The sequence below is a fragment of the Copadichromis virginalis genome, linkage group LG18 (genome assembly GCF_057382275.1).
Source record: "Copadichromis virginalis isolate Kocher_CV1m ecotype Utaka linkage group LG18, C_Virginalis_male_GT1.1, whole genome shotgun sequence".
In the NCBI taxonomy this organism is placed as follows: Eukaryota; Metazoa; Chordata; class Actinopteri; order Cichliformes; family Cichlidae; genus Copadichromis; species Copadichromis virginalis.
In genome coordinates, this window is record NC_140635.1 from 11,342,264 (window position 1) to 11,359,656 (window position 17,393).

A 17,393-nucleotide genomic window follows, 5' to 3' on the forward strand; every position below is an offset into this window, starting at 1 on the left:
CTGATTATCAGTGTACAGAGAGGGTCTCACGGGTAAAGAGGAATAGAGCAAAGCCGGTAAAGATGAGCCCTTACATGATGATAGCTCCAATTTACACCACGAGGAACCAGAAGATTTTAGCCAGTAGCAAAGTTTATGGATGTGAGCGGCCCAGTAGTAGACTAAAAAATTAGGTAACGCAAGTCCTCCACTAAATCTGCATCGCTGCAGCAAAGTTTTAGAGACCCTAGGTGGCTTCCCTCCCCAAATGAAAGAACCAATAATCTTGTCCAGTGAAACAAAAAAATGTTTCGGCAAAAATAAGGGAATTGACTGAAATAAAAATAAAAATTTTGGTAAGATGTTCATTTTAACAACATTAATGTTACCGATTAAAGAAAGGGGGAGATTACCTTTGAATATCAGATGTGATCTTTGATATAAGAGGAGACAAATTTGCTGATTTAAGGCCAGCTAAAGAGCGAGTCACGTTAATCCCTAAGTACTTAAACCCAGATGGACTGAGACGAAAGGGCAGATCAGACTGTTGAAGTTGACGTGCTGCCGTATTAACAGGAAAACACTCACTTTTCCCCAAATTTAATTTATAACCTGAAAACGAACTGAAGTTCTCCAGAATACTTAAAACAGCAGGGATGGAGCACGCCGGGTCAGTCATATATAATAACAGATTACTAATTAATTTTGTTTGAACGACTTTAAAACATGAATATGGGGAAACTTTGTCCATCACGGCTTAAAATGCAGTACATTTTGTAAAGATTAAAATCACACTTTTTTTAAATTAACGTTTGATTCTTTGTTTTCCTCTTTATTTTTCTTATTTTCTTTATTGTAAAACTTTGTCTTGATATTTCTGTTAATATTTCTGATAGATATATGTAGTAATCTGTAGTGTATACAGGCACACCGTAAGAGGGCGCAAGGAGCCCACAGTCACGTTGAGCGCGAACATGCTTTTATTATGAAAATCCAGGCTGGTGCTGGAGTCCTTCACTGTGCGGCTGCCGAGGTCAGCCCGAGGACCAAGTGAAACAGTGGAGCTGTGTCTGCGGAGGAATATTAAAAAGGTACCGCTGAATTCATGTATGCTTTCATGTTGTCCCATTCAGCTAAGAGATGAGCTCGAGTTTGTCTGTCACAGTGTTTATTTTCAGCTGGTTTAATAGATTTAGCTAACCCCGGTAGCCTTGTTAGCCGTTAGCTCTTCGGGTTGGCGTTTCTTAACATGTGCTTATGTGATTATTATCGGTGTCAACGTTTTGCCCCAGTGAAAACACTTTAGATGCTCCTGGGGAGGTGGGGGGGATCTTATGTGTCTTGTTTACTTACTGAACTTACTGAAGAGGAAGATAAAATCCGTTAACATTTAAAATAATATCATAATGAATATAAAAATACGCAAATGATTCAGAATAGATGAGAAATAAAGCAGTAATTAATTAAAATAAAAACAAAAATCCGTAAGGACTCTTATTAATGTGGAGTCCGAAGGCTTTTTATGTTAAACCTATATAACACTAAAGAGTTTTCCTTTGCTTACCTAGACTTTTTAAAAGTTATGGGTTGTTTTTTTTTATACAGAAAATCACAAGGGTTTTTTACCTGATGTTTAAAACTGATGTTTATTTTCTTCTGCAAATTAGCAAATCTAAATATAGTTTTAGTTGAACATGAGAAAATATTTTTTGTGATGTTATGTTCTAAGTTGAAGGCATTGTATACGTTTTTGTTGTTCAAATTTAGATGATGAGGATGTAAACCTGAGGGGGTAGGGCTAAATAAGTATATTCTTCTGCCTACTCCTTTTCAAACAACTGCATGGAAAGATTTTATGAAATGTTGGTGAATGTTTGAAATAAAAATGAACTGAACCTCTGTTATTGCAGTTTCAGGCTCTCAGACTCTCATACTTCTGACAAACATCATAACCCTTACACAAGCAAACTTTAAACATCTACGACTAACAACGAGCACTGTATGAGGCTCAGGCTTTGCTTTAAATGGCTGGATCGTCCAGCTGTGAGTGTCTTGTGCAGACTTAGACTTGGCTGTTAGATGGAAGTGTGCATATTTAATTAAGTAATACAAACATTTTTCATTTTTTACCTCAGTTCTATTAAAATTGTTACAGTCCTCAAAGTAAACGGGGTTGATTTTTTTTAAAAATCCATGAATTTAGCCCTTATAACTTATTAAGTACAAGAGCTAAACACATGACGCTTTCTAGGCTTAGAAACACTTTCTCAGCTTTTTAAAAGCTGTAAGAGAATCAGTTTTGCACCCAGCCAAAGTGCACACTCAAAAGCCAAAATCAACTAATTATAGCTTCGGTGTCATGGGATATTTCATGGTTTCAACAGCAAAAGTACACAAATTCAACTTCTCAGTACTCCAAATTGTGACAATTTGACTCGGTGTAAACGTGATTTGGTGGTTGTTTTTAACCAAGCTTAGAAGGTGTTTTTCAACCCTGAGAATTTCATGTTTCGGTCTGTTGCACTCATGTTGTGAAGGCTCCTAACTCAGAAAATATTTATAGTATGAAGATAAAGTAATTTTCCATGGCTACATGTACAAAGAATGAGCTGATTCTGAGAGGGTCGGGATCAGATTGGACTTGTTTTGTTTTAATTAACCGACACCACTGCATCTGATACATTTTACAGGCTTTTCTTTCATGGCAATCCTCTAGTGTGTGATGTTTAAGAATGAAAGTTTGCATGTTATCAGGCTTTTTTCCCCTGACTTTTAATTATATATTATGCCGTTAAAACTGGCTGCTCACTCACTTTAAGCAAGGTATTCCTAGCAGTACATACAGAATACCAACAGCTTTGTGTATTAGTGTCATTATATCCCCTTCCTGAGCTTCCAAGGTTAAATCCCTTAATGTCATCCTCTTCAGCTTGCACAGAGCGGTGTCGAAGATAAGGGAGCTGCCAAGTCATGGGCAGAGCGTCACAATGACACATGAGACCCTCACGAGCTCACAGCTGTCCATGAGGACTGCAGCTCTGCGTATGGTTGACTTGCCACTGTCCGTCTACAGCTCCCTGACACAGGTGAGGATGCTTTTCAACGTGCTCCTAGCAGCTATCAGAATATCCACACTGCATGGTTTACAAGAATGAATTATTTATTCACTTCATATTAGACCCTTCATATTGGAACTATATATAGACTATTCACTTTCTTTTGACCTATATTGCCACTCTTTTTTTTTTTTTTATTTAATTTATTAGTGTAGTAAGAAATATTTCTATTAAGAGGAACACACTGTGAGAGGATATGGAACTGCCTTGTTTATCATTTTCCTTTAAAACCTGATGAGATGAGCCAGCAGCTGTATCTGTTTACATGTGAACGTCTACCACCTGTTTGAGCAGTTTAGTTGTTCAGCGAAAGGCTTCGTGTGATGGAGAGATACTGAGCAGCTCGGCCAGTTTTCTAGCAAATGCGTTTCAAAGCATGCTGGTTTTAAAGAAGCTCATGCAAACTTCTTTTCCTGAACTGAAAGTTCTTATAAAAACAATTTATGTAGAACTCCTTAAACAAGTTAAGAATGACTTCTGTTACATTTACAAAAATGTGAAGTAGTAGTTTGCACGTCAGTATTTTAGGTGTTTTTCCCCCCAGTTTCACTTTCTTTCTTGGTCCTTGTGGCTGTAGGGTGTTGAATCTCTGGTATTTCTCTTCATTTACCCACATAAACACATGTTATTGTGTTTATGCAGAAGGCGACAGTGTTTGTGTGGCCTGAGTCACGTAGCAGATCTGATATGATTAGAATATTCTGGTTGGAACATGCCTGACACGTGATGGCAGCGGTTATGAATACAGCTTGTACAAGCACTGGCAGCACTATTCAGTCATCCCAGTCCATTTAGTGACCTTTTAAAAAGTCAATATTATGGCTGTTGTCATACCTACTGAGTTGTTGAGAATTTGCAGCAGCTACGTCTGTGTGTCTAAATATAAACGGAGAGGGCTACAAACACTATCTGAAATTGATTATTTAACATTTATGTGACAGGCGGATGGCGGGTCGTCTGCGCTGCCTCATATTACCTCAGTATCCGTTAGACTTTGAGGCATGCGTCCTCAGTTAACTTTTCATCGGGCAGACAAGTGTTGCACTGAATGCAGCTCCTTCCTTTCCATCTTTCACAAGTTGTTTAATGCTATAAGATTATAGCAAAAATTATAACGCCGATTACCTTGGGCAGTACTTGGTCAGAAAAATGTACTAATCTTTGGAAACATTTTGGATTTATTTAACTTAAAAAATGGCTAACAGAGGGTTTCCTTGAACTTTCATTAAATCAAGGATGATTGAGAAAGTAGAAATGGTCAATGGATTGGTTATTTATTTAGTAGTATGTATTTGGGGGGGCTAAAAAAAAACAGAACAAGAACAACATTGAAGATCGTTTATCTCCATTATCTTTTTTTAATCATTTCTGCAAGCCAGAGTTATAATTTCATTCAAATTATTTTTTTCTTACAGCCCTATAATATTATTGTGACTGTTGAAACGCACAAAGAAACTTGGGATCAATTTTTAGATGTTGGGATCAGTATTCCATCTTTATGTTTTATGTTTGTTGGGGTTTTTTAAGGCTGTTCAACTGTTTGGTTTGGTGTGTCTTTATGAGAATGATTAAATGGTAAATGGCCTGTATTTATATAGCGCTTTACTAGTCCCTAAGGACCCCAAAGCGCTTTACACATCCAGTCATCCACCCATTCACACACACATTCACACACTGGTGATGGGAAGCTATATTGTATCCACAGCCACCCTGGTGCGCACTGACAGAGGCAAAAAACAAAGGGGAAAAATGTATTTTCACCGCAGGCTTAGTAATGTTATCTTGATTTAATTTTGAAGAAAAACAATATACTTCATTAAAAAAAATAAACTATTCATTGTATATTCCGAAAAAACCCACTTTAAACATCGCACTGCCTTGCTTTAACTCATTCACTGCCAGCCGTTGGCAGTGAATGAGTTAAACCCATTGACTCATTCACTGCCATTGACGGCTATAGACGTCAATGGCAGTGAATGAGTTAACTGGACATGAACAGCTACATGTGGGAAGTACAGGAAAGTGGAACCGTGACATGATATCTGGACATTTGTCGTGGTTTTAGAATTGTAACACCCGTGACACACTCTGTTTTTTCTAAAGGGCAGTTTTACCTGTAGGGCGTAGTGTATGAAAGGCACCTGGTTGCTTTTGGTTTGGCATGGTGTCGTTGGGTGTGTTTTGATGTTTTTGCACGGTGTCTGTTTGTTTTATCTCGTTCTCCTGACTGATTGTCAGAAATGTTCAGCATGACTGTTAGACCTGGTCTTCTTACTGTAGAGGGGAAAATATGTTTTCACTATTATTATTATTTTTTATATATATATAATTTTGACATTTTATTGTGTATATGATACTTTAAGATAAAGTTGTCTATAACAAAATTATAACACAGTGCCATCTGCTAATAATGGGCAGGGTTGTATTCATGAAAACAAAGGAGGGAAATCTATCAGTTCAAACAGGACTAAAAATGGAGCATCCGCAGCAAACTAATCTATCCCTTGCATCATTTCATAATTATTTTGTCTATTTATTCATCTTTGTTTTTGTATTTTTCTTTGTTTATGTTCTTCTGCCTCCTGACATCTGACCCACGTTAAAATAATGGACTGAACATTAGGGCTGCCACGATTAGTCGACTAGTCACGATTACGTCGACTATCAAAATCGTCTACGACTAATTTAATAGTTGTCGTTTGAAGCTTTGTAATATCCCAAAAGATGCAGGAATAAGGAGTAGGATTTAAGAGTGTGATAACGGACTGAAACAGAAGATGGCAGCACTGCATGTACAAGGATGCCAGCTGCCGTTAAACCCCGAAGAAGAAGAAGCTGTGTCCCAGAATTCATAGCGCGGTCCATCGCGGCCCTGCTCAGTTTTCAACAATGGCGGCAGCTAGTTAGTTTTAATGTTACTCCTATTATTCTTTCTGGGTCACAAAATAAACGTTTAAAATATTTTCAGGCGGAAATGTAGCTGTGTAAACTTCAAATATCTGCTCAGTTTTAATAAGACACCAAATATTTCAAAAGCGCTCCGACGTTTTCGGAGACGTCTGTTACCCACTAGCTCGATAGCTAGCCGGGGTTCAAGGCTCACTAGAGCCCGTGAGAACACCGGACTCCCAGCAAATCGTTTTCAAACCCACCGCCATCTTTCGCTACTCAGGTTAAACATGATATATAAGTAATTTAGATAACTTAAAAATGTTATTGTTTGGCTTTTTTCAGTATTTTATTTGTTCCTGAGTAAATCAGTTTGGCTGAGATTAAAGTTATAGTTTTTGCACAGCTAAAACTGTCAAGCAGACAGCTGATTATCAGAAGTGTGAGATGCTCCAGAATATACTCCGGTGTCCTGTTATATTTTAGATAGCAAGGAGCAGACGGCTGAGTTTATTAAAATAAATTGTAACATACCCACTTTTGTACCCTCATACCTATAACGGACCCATTTCTGTAATATCTATATAAATATATTATTGCTAATATATATTTTGTAATATATCTATATCATGGCTAAAGCACTGATGGATGGATGCAAACTGCATTTCGTTGCCTTGTACTTGCAACATGTGCAATGACAATAAAGTTTAATTCTATTCTATTCTAGAAAAGGCTTTTGTCCCTGTGTTGTATATAAAGAGGTCCTCGGTATGTGTCAATTCATTTTTAATCTGTATGCTCACAAAAAAGGTTATGATTCTTTTACAAAGTACAGGATGAAAAGCTGCTGGAAAACAGACTTTAAATCATTAAAATCTGCATGTGATGCAGTGCATATATTGACAATGTACAGAATAAAAACATTTGGGGTGTATGAAAATCTGAGTTGATGCTCTTCTTCTCTTTCTTTTCCCCAGGTGAGCGTCAGCACAGACACCAAGAAACTGGTAGTTGCCACAGCCTTTGGTGCTGTCTCCCTCCTCTTCCTCGCTCGACGTTTCCAGAGGAGGAAGGGCAGAAAGAAGGTTCATCCACAGCACTGGGAGCAGGCTGGTTTAGAGTTTCACCCCCCAGCCGCAGGAGAGAATGGTAAGATCTCCTCACACTGATTTAATTCTTTCCTCTTCAACCAGCAGCTCACTGGTCTGTGATCTCCATTTAGTGTCAGCCCAGTTACTGGTGTGTGATGTAACAAGACTGACGTGCGAGGCCACTCCTGTATTACTTTGAACTTTGAAAAGGCAGGCTCTAGATAAATGGTTTAACTCATTTAATCTCCTCCAGGAAGATTAGAGTCCTAAAGAGAACTTAAAAGAAACGATGAATTAAGGGAAGTCAGCTGAGCAGTTTAAGAGAGCATTTCCTTTCTTTTTGATACAATAGATTTAGTGGGTCCATAGTGTATAGCTTTACAGCATCACCCAAGACGCTAATGATCCCGGGTTTGGTCCTGGGAGGAGGAAAACGTTTCCAAATCAAACATGCAGACTTATCTGCTGTGGCCAGCCTGTTTTGAATGAGCGAGCAGCCAAAAGTAGTTTTAGGTTTAATAAAGGGAAAATGTTTACAGAGGTTTTAACAATGACAGGAGGATCTTTTCAAACCTGATTTCATTCTGGGAACATCCGCTAACCTAACACTCGTGCTGGGTTTCTGACAGAGAAGTTGGTTGGGCTGATACATTAATTTGTGCAGTGGCACAGAAAGAATGGCGGAGCTGCTTCTGTGCTATATGAGCACAGAGAGAGGCTTCAGGGTGTTTATTCCCCATTTATAGCATGAAGTAAAATATTGTGGAAAAACTAGGATGCATTGATTTTTATTTTCTTTAGTAACTATAAGCTACCTGCTTGATTGTTTAGCAATGGGTCTGTTACCCTCAGCTGTTTATTGTAGCACGAAAGTTAAATTAAATGTTGGCATCTATCTGATATCTGGATTGTTGGCATTCACAGTCAGCTGAGTATTTGCTGCCACATCTATTTCTCTTGCAAAGACCTTTTGAACAGGCGTTTCTCAACGAGCTGCCTGTCTGATGCCTTTTCTCCACCTTTGTCCCCACTCGGACTTTCACTGTATCACTGTGTGTAAATCAAAGCACACCTTTGTTTGCTGTGTTTGAATCAAATTGGCAAAAAACGGCTTCAGCAAAGTTAATTATTAAAATACCATGGAGGCTTTCCAGAAAAAGTTACCCAGATGTTAAATTTGACATGTCTACTGTGTAATCCTGGTATTATAGTCGGATCTTTCTGTGAAACCTCATCTCTGAACTCTCATCTTTATCTTCTCAGATAATACGAGCCAAAACATCACGCTCTCCCTCAACTCCAAGAATGGCTACTCCTCTGATCTGGTTCTCATTGCAGGAGGTTACAGGAAGTTGTCTGGATCTGTCATGAGCCTGGCTTCGGTAAGATAAGAGCGCGGAGTGTGTTTAGACTGCATTTAAAGATAAATTTTATCTGAAATGACATAACCAGGAGACATGATGCAAAAATATTTATGTGATACTACCTGGAAAGCTTTGAAATTAAAGAAGAAAACTTAACTTGTTTATGTTTTGTGTCTGACATGTTTTTGTTCATATACTCCTAAAATCCACAAACCAGAGGTGGTGAATATTTACTGCCTTTAGGACTCGTGATGATTTCTTTATTCCTTAAAAAATAACATGCAGGAGTACCAAAGCAACCACTGAAAATAAAGTTTAAGTTTATTCTTTGAGTAAGCTTCAGGATCTGACAGGCATATCATCACTCAGGATTAAATAACCCTTAGTGGGCATTAATAATAAAAGCAGAAGTTAAGTGGGGTCTGTCTTCATTTTTTCATTAACTTGGTGAAAAAACAGGAAAAAAAAAACTGAGTGTCGTTTGTCTCATGTTCAGAAGAACAGGGAACCTTAAATTATACGGTGAACCTTTAAGTATTAGATGCTGTAAACAGTATTTACTAATGATGTGTTCTTTTTAGGTGGTGCCTATGTAGGATCATTATCTTTGTAACCAAAAACACATTAAATTAATGTAATGTCTGTTTAATTTCATCATTTCCAGTCTTGTATTAGTAAAACTTGTTGATGTTTGTTCGACTTTGTTCTGCTTTTGTGTTTTTGTGCAGGTAAAAAGCTTGAACTCATCCAGCAGCAGTACCTGTGCAAATGACTCCACCTGTTGGGACGGAGTGGAGGATGCTGACAGTTGCAGTGTGCTCAACCTACCTGTCACCACACCTGAGAACCTGTACCTAATGGGTAAAGAAACCTCTGTGTACTATGTACCAGTATCCAGTAATACTGTTTGAATGTACTGTAATAGTTTTTGGTGGGTTGCAGTGTTTAAAATTGGAGGTGCTGAGTCATTGATTGCTTTCGGAGACTCAGTCTGTGTGTGTTTCTCTCAGGTATGGATTTATTCGAGGAGGCCCTGCGGCGGTGGGAGGAGGCGCTGACATTCAGGAGCAGGCATGCTGAGGACGATGCGAGCTGTGCCTCAGTCAAAATTGGAGCTGGAGACACCATTGCTGAGCAGAGCATGGAGGTGAGACAAACACTCCATACAAGTCTTATTGTAGACTGTAGCCAAAACAAGAGAAGCACAGTCTGAGTGCAAATGGTATCAAGATGTATGTTGTTGACATGTGTACACAACAGGTGTGGTGCAAATTACTGAGACCAAAATTTCCCCCTAATTCAGAAGAATTATTCTACTGATTACATAACTATGACTAAGTAGAAAAGAGGTCCAACCATCCATTTGGGTCCATTTCGCAGAAATCCCCCAGACCTCCCTATGAGCACAGAGGTTTTTCCCAAACCAGCTGAGAGAGACATAATCTCCTCCTTTGGCCGTGCCTTAAACGCTTCACCTAAGAAGAGTCTGAGTTAAATCCTCTTGTACCATCACTCTTCCTCACTTCTGCATCCGGCCTGCTCTCACATTGATCTTAACGAGGCCCAAGTATGCTTCAGTTTGTTTCGCCATGTCAGCTCTTTTAAGCTCCCTTGCTCTTTCTTACATGCATTTACAGCACAGCTTGAAAGGTCCTCTTGGAGAGCACAACTAGGTTCATAATTTTATGCATGCTGTGGATTAATTGGAGCATTTTTAGAAGCCCCGATCTCAATCATGCCTCATAGATTTGTTCAGAAAGACAGCAGTTTTCCATGGAGTTGAGGAAGCGTTGGAGTTGTGTGCTTGAGCGTAGTTGGTGATCATGCCATGTCATCATGTCATAGCGCAGAATGCAGCGATCAACCTAGTGGAAGGAGGTTAACTTTGATTAACCTCCATGCTCTGACACAGTACAGATCAGTTAGTGAGAGTCCAGACATCCTTTGGAAAAAGTAAACCAGTAAAATAAGTGGGCTCTTCATTTTTAAAATGACTTTTGTAGAATTGCCATAAAATACCTCTTTTGGCGCAACATGCAAATAGCTCATATGTGTTTTCTTTCTCAAAAAAGAAAACGGTTGCATAACATCTGTCTGATACCAAACAGTAGATGTATTGATTCACATCCCACCAATATTTTCTGTGCTCTGTTCTTTAATACCAGAGGAAGGTAGAGTTTTAGAGATCATGCTGCCCACAGACACAATGCAGATGAGACTACAGGTCGCTAACTACCGGAATAACCAGCACTGACAGCCCACCTGTGTGTCAGAGTTTGGATTGCATAACAGCACACTAATTGGGTCTCTAACGAGATTGGAGGGGTTTTGAATCAGTAGTTAAGCCTGCACCCAAACACAGCTCGGGCTGCAGCTTTGACTTGTGTCAAGGAAAGCCAGTACGATCGAATGCGTTTTTAAAGCTACTTAGAAATGAGGTCACATGAGATTCCCAAGAAAGAGCTGCAAATACTCTTTTAAAATAAGAAAAAATGCTATTTTCTACATTTTACATTTGGTCTACTGAACAAATTTTCAAGAATCTGATATTTTTTAAGTCTCAAACCAGCAGCTTAACCTGATGGTTTGCACAACTCTTATCTAGTGCGCCTGAGAACTCGGTTATCCCTACCGAAATTAAGACAAATCTTTACATTGTTAGGAGTCAAGTTTCTTTGATTGTTTGTGTGTTCAGGACGTCATCAGCGCAGAGTTCATCCACAGGCTGAAGGCTTTGCTGCACAGGGCTTACCGCCTCCAGGAGGAGTTTGAGGGAGTGTTGGGGATGTCAGAGCCCTCATCCCACAGCAGCAGCCAGGGTGAGTCACTGAAGCATTATGCAGTTCTTTTTGTCCAACACAGAAAAATAGGCACAGCAGTAAAAGACAGCGTGAAGCAAAGCAGGAAGCCAGTGCACATATATAATTTTGTGTGTGTGAGCAGGTGTGCTGGAGGACTCTTTTTTTTTTTTTTTTTTATAAAATTGTAAATATATGTGTGACGATTCCTGTTCTGTTTCCCTTACACAGTGGCAGACATTTTGTCCAGAGAAGAGTTAGATGACGCCTGTCTGAGGGACAGCATCAGCATCGCCTCCACTGACTCGTTTGTGTCTGCAGCTGAGGTAACAGAAGCACCAAATCCTCCCATTAACACCTCTGGAGTTCTTCTACAGTGCTTTTTTTGTCAGTTGTTTAGTGTAAAGGGTAAAAAAATAAATCAGTATTGATATTTTGCTTTTGGTTGCAAGGAAAAGTATTAAAAAAATTTAAAAATACAGCATTTAAAAAAAATTAATTTTGGTTCAGTAAAAAACAAATCTCATTTGGATTTCTTTCAAATTTACATTTCCTTCATTTTAAAGAACAAAAAAGCAGGACGGAGTGATTCAAACATACGTTTTTGTTTATATAAATTCTGAATTGGTTTCTTTCTATTCAGAAGTTTTTCACCACCTTTGTAAAACATGAAAAACATACACGACTTGTCACAAATCAGGAGATCCTGCTTCGGTTAGTTAACCACAGCACTTTGTTCACAGCCATGTGGTTTGGGAACAAAGCACGAGGAGAGGAGGTGAAATCAGGAAAGGTCTTAAACTAAAACTGTCTGAACCTTTAAAGCTCCGACTGATTCGCAGCAGGAGTTTGACTCAGGAAGCTTTGCTCTTCCTCTGGGTTCACCACCCGGTGTTTACCAGTTCTCTGTTTATCGCCTTTACTCATTAAGTCTCAGTGGGGGCTCAAGGTGCTACTGGCGCACTTGACCCACATATCACTAAAATAAACTGGTTCTTAAGAATCACTGGTGGTGTGTTTACAGAGTGTACAAGCTAAGTTTACACACCAATGACTTTAACGTCCTCCCTGCAGAAAGATAACAATGCTTTACAAGGATTGTGTGTTAAACATCCTTTTAGAAATGGCAATTAAATTATTAGCAGCCTTTTGTTTTGTTTTTTCTGGCCTGGGCAAAGTTTATGCGTTAATATTAGTTTCTTAATAATAATTCTTAATAAAAATGATGTTTTTATTTCACCATTTCTTGTTTTTGGTTTCATGCAGACAATAAAACATTGTGAATAACAACATCTTATGTACCCTTCATTGTTCAGTCCATAATGCCTTTGCTATCTGTCTCCACCTCAGATGTCCGAGCACAGAGAGCTGAGGAGTGTGTTCACTCTGGGACATCACCCTTTGTATGAGGAGGCGCTGAAGATGGCTGAGGATGGCAGTATCTCCTGCAGAGTGCTGCGGTAATCAGACATTAACACACGTCGTATAGAAGACAGTCAGGGAAACTTGTACAGCGTTGTGATCGTCCCACTGTGAAATTTGATGGCATGACAGCATGAACTTTCTTATTTTGTTCTCCCGATCGTCTGCTGGCAGTTAAATGAGAGGTTTCTCTTGATTTTCACTCTCAGAACTGAGATGCTGGAGTGTCTCGGGGACTTGGATTTCCTGGCTAAGCTGCACTGTGTGCGGCAGGCGTGGCAGGTACGGTTCAGTAAGATGGTGCTCACCAAAGACTGTATGCTAAGATGAATGATAGTCTCCACTTCTGATGCACAACAGTAAAACTAGAATATTGTGGCTGAGTTTGCCTGATGTGGATGTTTGCTGAAGGAGGGGGGAAAAAGGGTCAGGTAGCTTTATGTTATCTGATCTGTTGTGCTTAATTCAGTTCAGTTTTATTTCACACAACAGTCGCCCCAAGGCACTTTATGTTGTAAGGTAAAGACTAGAGATGGCACGATACCACTTTTTTATGTCCGATACCGATATCATAAATTTGGATATCTGCCGATACCGATATAAATCCGATATAGTGTATTTTATAATCAATAAAATGTTTTTTTTTTTAAATATCTTGCTGTGTTTTGTATAAGTTCATACTCAGGTTTAAATAAAAAACAAAACAAAACTAAAGCTATTCTGTTATACCTGTATGCAAAAAATATACAAAATATTTCATAGATCAACAATAATGATCAATCTAATAAACTTAAACCTGCAGCATACTCCCTATTCCGGTGTTTTAAAGAGTACTTAGTGGATATATTAAGCAACCTAATTAATAGGGTCGCCAACTCCGAACACAAAAAAAAAAAAAAAAATGGGGAACCACCCTCTGCCTCGTAATGCTTAACTGACGTAATCAACTTTAATTTAATACACACGTAAAAGAAAATGCATCTATATCAAATCTATACATTTTACATCAGATGAAAACTTTGGTTGTAAGATTCAGATAATTATTTATTAAAAGCTAGACATGACAATAAGAAAGAAAAGTATTTCTTTGTGCCCCCTTTTCACTGTTAATGCCCTACCTGCCCCCCTGACAAAACTTTGCTAGACTCTCTTTTAAGAGGAAGAAATCTCCAGCAGAACCAGGCTCACACTCACAAAACGTAAAGAATATACTCACAGCTCATAAGACGTGTAATAGACCAGTGCTCTCAAACTACTGGGCAGATTATTAGGTGAAACTAAGGTGACAGGGTAACCCTGGCTTTGATCATGCAAACAGTCTTATTTAATTTCTTATGACTTTTATTATTTTTAGTGTATAGTTTACTGTTGTTATTCGGTATAGTGTTTATTTTGTATAACCTGTTGTTTAAGATGTGCTATAGAACTTTGACTTGACTTGAATTAATAGGGTAAGATAAATGCTCCCAATTAAAAATATTAAGGCATTTTTCCTGATTGCCTGTTTGGATATTTTGGCTTTATTCTCAATAGTATTTCTGTGTTGCTGTTGAATTAGCCAGAGAAACACTGCAGACCTCCTGCTCATTGAATTCCAGACCACAGTTGTAATTTTTGAACTGTAGATTATTGTTCACTATGTATTGAAAATTAAAAATAATTAAAGAATTTTGTTTTGTCTGCAGCTCATTTTGTGTGACAGGACAACTTGGACGTTTCTGGCCGACACAGGAAAGAAAATACTGTCTTCCATTATAGTCAAAGCACAAAAGGTAAAACTGAAAATACAGATAACGGATTTAGAAAATAGAAATAATAAAAAAAAATTTAATTGTATGAGCTGTTCTCCACCTCACATGTTGCTGTTCGGTTTTCAGAGCCCAAAGAGATTTGAGGAAGTGTTTGAAGAGATGATTTCCTTCCTGGAGCACACAGAGCACTGGGAAAACACAGAATTGGAACTCGCCGCGCGGGGGGTAAGTGTGATTCTCTGACCTGTGATCCAACACGACTTAAATCGGTCGAACAGCATTTTTCCTTTCTTCTCTTTGCTTGACATTCTTCACCAGGTGAAGCATCTAAACTTCTACGACATCGTGCTGGATTTCATTCTGATGGACTCCTTCGAGGACCTGGAGAATCCACCCATCTCCATCCAGAACGTGATCAACAACCGCTGGCTCAACAGCTCCTTCAAGGAGACAGTGAGTAAAACTACAAAATAGCACCTGCATATGTATACATACCACTGAGACACATGAAAGGCAAAGCAGTTAACACAAGTGAGTTTTCATTGAATCTGACATGTATTTGTTTCACAGGCGGTGGCATCAAGCTGTTGGTCAGTGCTGAAGCAGAAGAGGCAGCACATGAAGGTACGAGTCTGAGGTCTTTTAAAATGCACAGTAACAGGAGGGTGGCGCTGGAGGAAATATCTCTTTACCTGAAATGTGATGTAGGGTTAAAATAACTTATTTCTATAAATACAGAAATGAGCAGGTAGATCTGAACGCCTCTGTGCCGTTTGTCTCTCAGGTGTCCGACGGCTTCATCGCCCATTTCTACTCCGTGTGTGAACAGATCGGCCCTGTCCTGGCGTGGGGCTTCCTGGGGCCAAAGGGCTCCCTGCACGATTTGTGCTGCTTCTTCAAGGTTAGAACATGAGGAACATCTGCGAGTGTCCTGTTTTAAACATGGACTGTTTTGTGTCAGTGGATGAGATTTAGACTAAATTTGGAACGAAAATGAGAATTAATCTTGTTCAACCACTGCTTTTAAACGAGTTTTTGTACTTAACTAAAAGTAAATGTAGTTGAGAAAAAAGTGTAAGTTTGAGATTTGGGATGTTTGCAGGACTGGGAGTCAGCAGCCTTTTAAAACTCTTTGTATTGTAATATCTATTCTGAGATCCTTAAATCTGCCCCTGATTTTAAAAACCATATTATGATTAGGGGAAAAGGAAAAAAACTAAAGAGCTTATACAATCTGAACCTCCCAGTCTTAACTCGTTCCCCCCTGTGGACGACATTTGACGACCTTCCTGCACCCTTAATGATGAATTTTGAGTTACTCATGAGTCCTGTTTCTCCTGCAGGACCAGGTGCTGCACTTCCTGAAAGACATCTTTGATCTGGATAAAGTGCGTTACTGCTCGGTGGAGAGTTTGGCGGATGACGTGCTCCAGCTGCTCCACCGACGCTCGGAACTGCTGCTCGCCTACCTGGGAGCCGACTCGCTGCGGTACCTGAACGGGTGTAACTCACCACCGGTGCACCTGGTTCCCAGTGCCCTGCTGGAGGCACGAGTGCAGTGAGAGACACGGCCAAGTCTTTAAATATTACACAAGTCAGTCCCAGCATTCGTTCAGGGGTGAGTTCACACCAAATGTTGGACCAAAGGGAACTGTAGGTGTGAGCTCACCTGCAGTCTGTGAAATCAACTCATTATGTCTCCCATCATGCCAGTGTCATGATGTCCAAAGTCAGTGGATCCATGTAAACTGAACCAGCCGTTTGTCTTCAGGCATGCTCACGGTCTCTGGTGTGGCCTCGACTTCCTCTTCTTATTCCCCTGGCCGCTTTTCAATGTGCCATAGCAGCGCTTTTAAAAGGTTCAAAGAGAACAGCAATAATATTTATTAAATATGAACTTGTGTAGTAATAAACTGAGGCAGGCTTGGAATCTGTTGCAGTAGGTGTTATGTTATGTAAATTGAGGGAATTTTAATGCCATTAAGAGCAGTTTGTGAACGAAGAGGTAATTTATTTTATTATACAGCAGACAGGTGCAGAGCTTATTTGTAGAAATAGCGTCTGCATGCATTAATAGGTTAGTGATCGCTCTCACAGACGCGAGGACATGCTTTGTGCCCAGAGCTGCTCTTCGCTGAACAAAGGGCCTCGGTTTAAGAGGTGGAAATGTGCTGAATAGGAGATAAAATGCAGCGATTCAGTTTCTTTACTTGAAAGGGGGAAAGTTTTTGTTTTGATTTTTTTGACACTACAAGCCACAGAACTTTTATGCAATATTAAAGTTTAGCACACAAAGCTCCCAAAGCCATTATGATATTAAGTCGACACATCGCGACTGCACATCTGCCCAGCTGCTGTACAACTTGTGCCGCTCTGTTTTTCATGACGGGCAGAAACACAGAAAGCCTTATTGTAAATGCAAATATTCAAGCCTTGTGTTTGTCGCTGAATGTCAGCCCACGGTCTTCATGTTTCCAATCATCTGGGAAGTTTTTAAAAAAATACTGTAGTGTGTTAATGTCTGTCCTGCAGATCAGTTACTGTGTACAGAATATACACTGCATGCTTGAAGCTCAAGCTCCTACAGAAGTAGAAAATGTAGAGTCAAGTCTGGGGTGTCAGTCTACTGCAATCTCCAAATGTTGTCTTAAAAGTGGACATACAGAACTGTCAATGAGCACAGTATTATTCTTGCTCCCAACTGGTGTAGCTTTGCATGATTCAAAGTTCAAAATAATCCCCATTTGTCTGGTAATTCTTAGTCATTAACTATTTATAATAATAATTTAAAAAAAGCAATACAAGCTGAAGATCAGCAGGATTGCATCAGCAAACATTTTGTCCTGCCTATTAAAGTCTCATTGAGCCAGCTTGGTTTCATTCCATGTCACTGCTCCACCAGCAGTCATTCCCCATCTTGGTATACTGCATTAAGCCAGATTTTATCTGATTGGCTTTCCCTCCGAGATGGGCAGGGCTGTTG

At 39.4% G+C, this 17,393-nt stretch overlaps 1 protein-coding gene across 1 annotated transcript; it reads left to right on the forward strand.

The window, feature by feature from the left end:
- The first annotated feature begins 962 nt into the window (after nt 1–962).
- miga1 (mitoguardin 1) lies at nt 963–17,214 on the forward strand. The gene is made up of 16 exons (XM_085440037.1): nt 963–1,070; nt 2,909–3,065; nt 6,962–7,133; nt 8,339–8,457; nt 9,168–9,300; nt 9,450–9,586; nt 11,135–11,258; nt 11,469–11,563; nt 12,588–12,697; nt 12,869–12,941; nt 14,345–14,431; nt 14,537–14,635; nt 14,729–14,863; nt 14,981–15,034; nt 15,195–15,311; nt 15,754–17,214. The coding sequence occupies exons 2-16, from the start codon at nt 2,967–2,969 to the stop codon at nt 15,970–15,972; spliced, it is 1,773 nt and encodes a 590-aa protein (XP_085296163.1). The 5' UTR covers nt 963–1,070; nt 2,909–2,966; the 3' UTR covers nt 15,973–17,214.
- The last annotated feature ends 179 nt before the right edge of the window (nt 17,215–17,393 follow it).